The 9618-nt window shown below is 30.2% G+C and overlaps 1 protein-coding gene across 4 annotated transcripts; it reads right to left on the reverse strand.

Annotated features, from left to right (window-relative positions):
- Positions 1–856: 856 nt before the first annotated feature.
- Positions 857–7432, reverse strand: LOC103504123 (uncharacterized oxidoreductase At1g06690, chloroplastic-like). Of its 4 annotated transcripts, XM_051088016.1 has the most exons (11): positions 7239–7432; positions 6467–6578; positions 5329–5420; positions 4880–4920; positions 3997–4161; positions 3898–3920; positions 3712–3783; positions 3075–3242; positions 2082–2164; positions 1911–1973; positions 857–1206 (listed from the first exon to the last, which is right to left on the reverse strand). In XM_051088016.1, the coding sequence occupies exons 1-11, from the start codon at positions 7347–7349 to the stop codon at positions 1021–1023; spliced, it is 1116 nt and encodes a 371-aa protein (XP_050943973.1). In that variant the 5' UTR covers positions 7350–7432; the 3' UTR covers positions 857–1020. The 4 variants fall into 4 exon arrangements, with proteins under 4 accessions (XP_050943973.1, XP_050943974.1, XP_050943976.1 ...); XM_051088017.1 differs by lacking the exon at positions 5329–5420 and having other exon boundaries at positions 6543–6578; positions 7239–7426; XM_051088019.1 differs by lacking the exons at positions 5329–5420; positions 6467–6578 and having other exon boundaries at positions 7239–7427.
- Between the last annotated feature and the right edge of the window lie 2186 nt (positions 7433–9618).

Below are 9618 nucleotides of genomic sequence, written 5' to 3' on the forward strand. Positions count from 1 at the left end.
TAATTTTTTCCAAACAGCACTGAAGTTCGTGAAGCTGAATGTCCCTCTCTGATTGTCTTCATGATCTTGCAACCCGCTCTGATACCAATTGAAAACACATGTGAGATAATCAATTAAACCTTCAGTTAAACCCTAAACCCTAAATCCTAAAACTATTGGCTGTTGTAATAGCTAGAGGGACAACAGAAGAGATAACACAAGAAACTTTGTTAACCCAGTTTGGCCAATGATGTCTACGTCTGGGTAGCTGCGCCAACCCTGATGATTACTTTTATTAAGATTAACACTTAGTCAAAATACATTGATACAAGAAAAGACTCTGTTCAACTATACGACTATTTAACATGACAAATAACTTCAAACTTTAGGCTCCCCCTGAATGCGTGAGTAACCCTCCTCAACGTTGTCTTACTCCAAACTCCCCATGTATTCATGCGTGAATCTCCTCAACGACTCCTTCATACTCTTCTGATGAATACAGTGATTGCGCAAATCACCATCTTGTTCTCTTCATTACTCATCACATAAATCAACTCAAATTAACATAGTTATCCCTTAGTCATAAGATCGCAGTACCTTTTCGTACCAGTAGCTTCTATAAACCGAATTTCGTCGATCTTCTAAAGTGTGTATCTTCTTCCGAACTTCGTTCATGCGGCAGTACACACGCCCTTCTTCTTTTTTTTTTTTTATGCATATATATATATATATATGACTTATATATATATATTCCTTAATTTTATAAGATCTTTTTCAAGATTTCTAAAATAAAGGAAAATCTTGTTATCTTCTTAAATACCTTAAATATTATTATTTAAAAAAAGATAATCTCATATTTTTTTTTTTAGACAAAATCTTCAACACGATAATATAGACTATTTATGTAATTTCATTATCCATGAATATATCAACCATTTTTTTTCCAAGTACTACAACTTATTCAGGATGAAAAATTAAAACAAAAGTGAAGCAAATATATATGACTTAATTAACCAAAGGGATGAATTTATAATGGATAATTTAGAGGTTTTCAAAAGGAAGACCAAAAAGAGGTCGAAGTTTAGAAGCGAAGGAGCGAAGTTGATGTATTTCTTCATTGGAAATTGTCCAACCCAAAGCACCAACAAATTCAATGGCTTGTTCTTCATTTTTGGCTCCCGGGATTGGCACCACATTTCCTTGTGCTATCAACCAGTTCAACGCCACCTAATCAAGTAAACCCAATACACCTACATCTTTAATATGAATATATATAATATATACACACATTAAAAATATAATTTGAAATTTGAACTTATCTTTATAAAATATAATGTTTGTTGTTCAAACACAAATTTTCTAAAATGATTGTTTGTCTCAAGTTATCCTTTCTTTCTCTCTCTTTTTCTTGATCTCTGGCAAAATCAAACTTTTCGCCTAAAATAACCACTCGACATGTCATTGTTCTCAGGCGAGACCAAAGAATGAGAATTCGTGTTAACTCGACAGTTTCATTTTTTATAATTTTATTCGAATTTGACATCAACCAAGGGTCAAAAACTCTCATTTTAAGAAAAGTGGGATAAATCTCATTTTTCTTTGAGAACTTGAGTCTTCCGTACAAAAACCTCTAAAATCTAAGAGTGTCATAAATTGATCTATGTAAATTAGTTTATGTCTTAATTAAATTCACTCTAATAAGTAACTCCTTACATTATTTGAGATCTCACAACTAAACAATTAATCTAGCTACTTGGTCAAACGAAAAATCTAGAATTGTTATTAAATGGACTCTAAAGGGAGAGATATATAACACACATTAACAAAATAAATAAATAAACCAACATATTTGCAAGTATAAAAAGATGTAAAAAAGAAAAATAAACATAATTAATTTTATATACAAAGGAAGTAAAAGTAAAGTAACTAACTTGTGTGGGGGATTTATTGTACTTCTCTCCTATGTCCCTTATTAGATTCAAGAGTGGTTGAAGCTGCACATGTAAATCAATTAAAAGGAAGTAAAAGTAAAGTAACTAACTTGTTTAGTTTTTGTTGTTCTTCATGGATTTATTAAAAAAAAAAGTTCTTTTTTTTTTAACCTTTGCTAAAAACTCTGAAGAGTAAATGAGGGATCGGAGGCCAATTGGAGGATTTGTTGGTGTATACTTTCCTGTTAGAACACCTGTGATTAATTAAGAATTGAGCTTTCGTTAAGTAATATATCGAAAATCTAAAAGTGAAAACACAATTCAATAAATAATTTATTTAGACGATCATTATATTATAAGATATCAATCATATTCAATTAGAGAGAAGGACAAACAAAACAACGATTGGACTCACAGCGAGAGTAAAGATGACTAAAATCTTGAGTCATCGCGAAATTCAAAATTATAACTTTTCTTTTTACTTGTTCTAATACTTCCAGACTTTTAAAAACATATTTAGATTTTTCAATATATTCTTAAGAAGAGGTTGGAGAAAGATCCCAAAATTTCCAAATTGTAAAAAGAAAAGAAAAGTTGAGACAATTTTTGGTAAGGTATATCTCTCCTTTTAGTAATCTAATACATTTGCTAAATAAAAGTAAATACAAATTTGGGTGCATATATTTTCATTGTTGGAATGCATCTTGAGCTCTACTCATAGAAAAACTAAAAAAATATTTAGAAAAGAAAAGGGAGAAGTATTTGTTATCCGAAACTCCAAAGGAAGCATGCACTAATTAAGTTGAATCACACGGATTAAGTGTCTTAAATTACCAATTGACCCAAAAGCTTAAGTCAGTAAGCGAAGGCGTATTTAATAATTCTATATAATTCAACACTCCCTCTCACTTGTGAGATGGAAATATGAAGAAGACCCAACAAGTGAAAATGAATATTATTTAAGTAAACAATAATGAATGAGTTTGAACACACGACTTTCTAAACTAATAGCTTGTTTCTTCTATAACCTTTCTTTTGACCTAAAAGCTTAAGTTAGTGGATGAAGATGATTTTAATGCAATATCATTCAACGGGGATGTATAAGAATGATATAATAAATAATTTTGTATAACATACATTGTAGTCGTAGGTGTGGACACTTACCTTGAGCTAAAGGTGCATAAGCAATCAAGGTGACCCCAAGTTCATCACAAGCAGCCTTCACACCGTTCTCTTCTGGTACTCTATGTATGAGGCTATAATTCACTTGATTTGAAGCTAGTGGAATGCCTCTTTTCTTAAGTTTCTCATATGCATCTCGAAGTCGCTTCTCTATATTGTAGACAATGAATACGAGACATAAACACGATGATATGACGATATGTGTAACGTGTGGCAATTTATAGAAGAAACTAGGATACATACACGACCAGAACACACATGTACATATAAAGATTTTATTAAAAAAATCAAAGTTAATAAGTTAATACACATTTTTATGTTAAAAAACCAGTTTGATGCATTTCACTCTATTAAACTTGTTGAAAGTCAAGATATACTATGCATTGTTTAACAAATATTTTGACCTTTGTACAACTAATGTCTAAAATACACTAATGTCTAATACTTACATCTATATTAATGTACTAACAAAAGTCTGATATGTGTTGAATAAGTGTCGACAAAACCATCTACCAGACATAGGTACACACAAGCCAAATTAAAGTAGCTAGGATGGACTACACACAAATTATAAAATGTTTATCATTGTATATACCAAAATTAAGATTAGAACATATACCATTATAATTTGAAACACCAACAGCCTTCACAAGTCCTTGCTCAACAGCATCTCCAAGACCATCAATATACTCTGAGAAATGATTTCTTTATGAAGTTAGGCCTCTTCTTCATAATGATATGGTCACAAAATCTTAAAAACGAAAAAGAAATTAAAAGTCAAACTTTCAAACTACTTTGAACAAACCTTCATTTCCCCATATTCCAGGCCTGAAATTCAAAGTCAATGAGTAAATAACTACAAGTAAAAAGAAGAAGATGAGAAGAGAGTTTGAAAAGCACATACCAATGAAGTTGATACAAGTCAACTGATTCGAGACCGAGACGACAGAGCGACTCCTTGAGAGCACTTACGACACTGTGACGACCGAGCCTCCATGGAAAAACCGCATATTTGGTAGCAACCGTGACCTCAAATCCAGGATCCTTATGCTTCTTTTCTTTAATGAATCTAAAGAGAAACTTGGAATTATTTTTTATTAGAAGGATTTCCAGCGGTGGCTGCTACTAATGCATAAACTTAGGGGTTCGTTAAGTAGAGCCCTTCTACTTTTTGTTTCGTACTTTCTAGGAAAATAAGCATTTGATAATTACTACCAATTCGTTTGATAAAGTTTCTCGTTTCTGTTTCTTAAAGTCTTTTTCTCATCTTTTAAGAAAAAAAAAATTGTTTGATAATTTTTTATGTTATATTTCTTAGTTCTAAATTATTAAGAAACTAAAAACGAAAATTATCATCAAAGAAATCTAATCTCTTGAAAAGATATATAAGAAATAGGAACAAGATAAACAGAAACGTTCTTGAACTAAGTCTAGACCAACTCTTATGGGTGTTTAGGACATTGATGAGAGTTAGTTATTTTAGTTAATATGTTACCATAATTTGTGTTTAAAGTGTACACAATTTTAATTTGAGAAGAAAATAAAAGACATGGTAACAAAGAGGAAATATAAATGATGTGCGTAAATAGTAAATATTTACCAAATAGTTAAAAGTGCAACAAAGAGGGACTTAAAATAGTAATATTATGTAGTTAATTATAGATTATAATAGTTGTAAACACTAACTATTATATTATGATTGAAGTCTCAAACGTGGAGTGTGCTATAATAGTTCAGTCCACCATTTAAAGTTGTTCCAAACATCTCCTTAGTGTTTCAAATAGTACCTTCCTAGAAGAGTTTCTGAATCTATAGCGCCTAATGTGTACTGCATAAGAAAAGGGTTGATGGATTCAATTAGCAAAGGTCATTTTTGGAATTAGCATAACAACTCGGGCCTCGTTTGTTAACCAATTTGTTATTGGTTTTTGTTTTTGAAAATTAAATTATAGATACTACTTCAACCTCCAACTTTCTTCATTTGTTATCTACATTCTACCAATAATTTAAAAAGCCAAGCCAAATTTTAAAAACTAAAAGAAAAAAAATAGCTTTCAAAAAGATTTTTTTTTTTTTAATTTGACTCAGAACTCAATTATTTTATTTAAGAAAAATGCAAATCATTGTAACACATGCAGAAAAAAATAGGCTTAATTTTTAAAAAATAAAATAAAATAAAATTGTTACCAAACGAGACCTATAATATTAGAGAAAATAAGATTGTGATATATCTTACTGGGGCACCATAAATTTCCGCGGTATCAATGAAGGTAATGTTATTGTCAATACTAGCATTAAAAGCAGCTTTAGCAGCCTTCAGCTTCCTATCTAAAGTCACACGCCAAGAAAGAAAAATTTCAAACATCAATTATTCTATTCAAGCATAGCTTAGTAGATATAACATCAATTACTATCTTAACAAGTTAATATTCATAGTTTTTTCATTGCACTGGCTTTCACAGTTGTTAAATTTTAAAAAATTAATAATAATTAAAGGGGAAAAAAACAATTATGATTTCTTAATTTTGCATGATTGATTCATAATGTTTCAAATTGGTCATTTTACCAATTCTCTTCTAAAGTTTTTAAGAATAGCTTTAAAAGGTTATTCTTGATTCATTAAATTCGATCATATGACTTTAACATATGTGTGTTTTTGTTTTCTTTTCTCTCTTTTCCCTCCCATATCTTTCCTCCCTTGACGTTCTCTCATTTTCACTTTTCAATCAATGTTGGGGTGAGTGTAGCTAGTTGAAAAATTGGTTTGAATGACTAAAACTAACCGAACCGAAGAAAACCGGTCGATTTTCTCTTAAAAAACGATTGGTACCGATTTTCCCACGAGAACCAACCGATTTCAGATCGACTCGACCACCCCGACACCCTACTTCCGACCAGTTTCAAACCTATATTCAATCTAACACTAATTTAATGCTAAAATTAATAAAAATTGAAAAATATTATAATTATAATTAATAGTTGAGTGCTATTCATAACCATTTCCTTACTTTTTATTATATTTTAGAAAAGTAATCATTCATTATTTCCATTTTCTCTCCCCCCCACCTTTTTCCCTTCTCCATTCTCCTCCTTTCAACATTTTCCAAATATATCTCTATTACTTTTGCTTTAATTTCCTCTCTTTACAAATCTCAATCTCCTCTTTCTCTACATTAACTTTGCTAAGTAATCTTGTTAACCAAAATAGTTACTAAATAGAAAAACAAATCAAAATACACACATATATAGTTTTACAGAGAAAGAGATAGAAACTAATTAAAATGATAATATAATACATATTTAATTACTAATCTATTATTATTAATTGATTTAATTAAGAGGGTAAGTAATTAATTAATTGGTGAAAAATGTACCATCCCATTCAAAGCTATTATTATTCCAATAGATGTTATCTCCCCAAGACCAAGCTCCAATTCCAAGCCTACTTACCTTCACTTCCGAACCCCCCAACTTCACTTTCTCTTCCTGTGTCATCCAAACATACAAAATTTACGTAAACATTAATCTTTGTTATTTTTGTTTTTGAGTTTTTGTTTTTCTCAAATTTCTTCTCTTGCTATCTACATTATTTGAAAATTCAATCTCAATTTTAAAAACTAAAAAAAAAAGAATAATTTCTAAAAGCTTTTTTTTTAAAAAAAATTTGATTAATAATTCAATCATTGTATTTAATAAAGATCCAAATAGGAGAGAAAATAGACTTAATTTTTAAAAAAACAAAAACAAAAATATAAATTAAATATTATTTTTAGTTGTATCTTATATTTAAAGTTTGTTCAATTTTAGTCTCCATATTTTCAATAAATTTAAATTTAGTTCTATTAATAGTTTATTGTTATTTTTTCAGAAAGAAAAAGCTTCCTCTCGATTATTTTCATTATAATTCAAATATATACTTATATTGTATTTTAATCCATGAGAAATATTATTATTACTTAATCGATTATAATAACAACTCACTGAGTTACTAAATTTAAAATTTATTAAAAACTTGAAAACTGAAATTCGACACGCAAAAGTATAAAAAATAAAATCAAACGAGATTTAAAGTTGTAAAATCAAAAACCCTATTTTAAGTCTAAATAAGACATATCTAATTAGGAACGAAAGTAGTAAATATATTACCTCTAAATTAGGAGCCACTGCCCTCGGCCTCACTCGAGAAATTCTACTGCTGCTGCCGCCATTTATGGAAAAGAAGTAGCAGCAGCTGTAATAATGGAAGGCCGCCGCCATGTTCTACGGCGGCGCCACCGCAAGGTGTAAGAGATAAAAGAAGTAATGTATTAGTTTGAGTTTCTTGAAGAAGGAAATTATTCTATACATATAGATATTATTGTTTTCGATTTTCTTTGATAATTGATGGAGACGGTTGGAAAATACAAAAAAAAAAAAAACGTGGAGGAAGGATAATGGTTTGCCAAAAAGGAAAACAACTAGAGAAGATTAGAGGTTTCATTTAAGACACAAAAATATTTTGTGGTATTTAATTTGTTCAAGGATTCTTTTTTCTTTTTGTTATTGATTTTTAATTTTAATTTCGATCACAAAACCCTTTTGTTACGTGGCTTCATCACTACACTTGTTTTAGGTTACTTTTTTTTTTCTTTTTTTCTTTTTAAATGTGATTAATAACCTTTATTAATTTTTTTCCACTTCTTTTAGAGTAGATGTCAATGTTTCAACAAATAAATGCATCATATGATAATAACCGTGAATTTATAATTTAGAAAACACGAGAGATGTAAAATAAAGAAGGATTTGAGCGCACCTATGATATTTGACATACCTCGTTCATCTTCTCCAAGTTTAGTTGGGTTAGTGAATGCATTGAGTATGATCAGTCAACCAATTCGTTGATAAGGAAGGCTTCGCCCTCAATCTTGATCAAGGTTGAACGTAGCTTAATTCAAGTTTTTGATCCAAACTATTTTCTTCTCCAAGGCTAATTGGGCCCAATGTATATGGTTTAGAACTTTAAAACTTGTCGGCTTTTTTAATGATACGGTAATTTCCTAATCACTTTTAGAGTTTGTCGTGTCTTTTAGTGCAAAATAATCCATAACATCAACATTTTTAAAAGTTATAAAAGAATATTTATGAACATTGTTTTAAAAATACATTATTTATTTCCGATACTACCATTGACATTTTATTATCAAAACTACTCTCAAATTATAAATAAAATTTGTAATTTTGAACATAAAAGAGACTCTAGGATTATGTGACGGTGACGAATGGAAATTTGGATTATTTTCATACACCACATTGTTTCTGAGTGTTAATATTTGTATGAAATATAATTTAAAGTTGAGAAAAGTAACACTTAGTTATTAATGAACGGATGATTGCAGTACTAGTTAATAATAGAAGGAATAACTACAGAAACATATAAAAGAATAAATAAAACATCAGACTTTGGTAACCTAGTTCAATGACTCGACATCTATATTTGGGGGTCTTTGACCCATATATAGAAGATTATATATATATTGCTCATGTAGTAATTGATGAATACTGTTATGATATATATATATATATATATATATATTTATATTATATGTTCATTATCGTAATTGTACATACAGTATAGGGTTTCTCTGTTCTCTATATATATGGAACTTTATTTTGACTCTAAACGATAATAAGAAAGATACTTTTCTCTGACTTCTTGAGTACATGGTATCATGTTCTAGGGTTGTGGCTGGTTTTGTTCCAATCTTGCAGCTGTTTGGATTGATTTGTTTTGTTTGTGTGGACTACAATCAGTCTGTGTCTCCAATATGGCCGACATAAAGAATTTGGTAGTTTCTAATGTTATTCCCCTAGCCTCTAAGATCACCAACCACAAGTTAAATGGATCGAATTATTATGATTGGTGTTGGACAATCTTATTCTATTTGAGAAGTAATGATATGGATGATCATATGACCGAAGATGCCCCAGAAGATGCAAAGAAGAAGAAGGATTGGCTTCGTGATGATGTCCACCTATATCTTCAGATCAAAAACTCCATTGAGAGTGAGATAATTGGATTGGTTGATCACTGTGAGTCTGTTAAAGAACTTTGGGAATTTTTAGATTTTCTATATTCAGGTAAAGAGTAAGTACATAGAATGTTTGAGGTCTGTATGTAGTTTTTCCGTGCTGAACAAAAAGCGAAATTTGTTACCAACTACTTTATGCGCCTTAAGAAGATAACTGCTGAGCTTGCTTTGTTGTTACCATTTAGTCCTGATGTTAAAGTTCAACAAGCTCAACGAGAGAAGATGGTTGTTATGATCTTTTTAAATGGACTTTTAGCTGAATTTGGAATGGCGAAGGCACAGATTCTCTCTGACTCTAAGATTCTCTCTGAGTGGTGTATCTATTCCTCAATCCAATAGTGCTCTCATTAGCAAGAACAATAACCCTCGAGCACCTCGAGCGATAGATGGCAATGTTCAGAGGAAGAGTTATGATCATTGAAAACCAGATTCTACAGAGATTGTTTGTAACAATTGTC

The sequence above is a fragment of the Cucumis melo genome, chromosome 7 (assembly GCF_025177605.1).
Source record: "Cucumis melo cultivar AY chromosome 7, USDA_Cmelo_AY_1.0, whole genome shotgun sequence".
NCBI lineage: Eukaryota > Viridiplantae > Streptophyta > Magnoliopsida > Cucurbitales > Cucurbitaceae > Cucumis > Cucumis melo.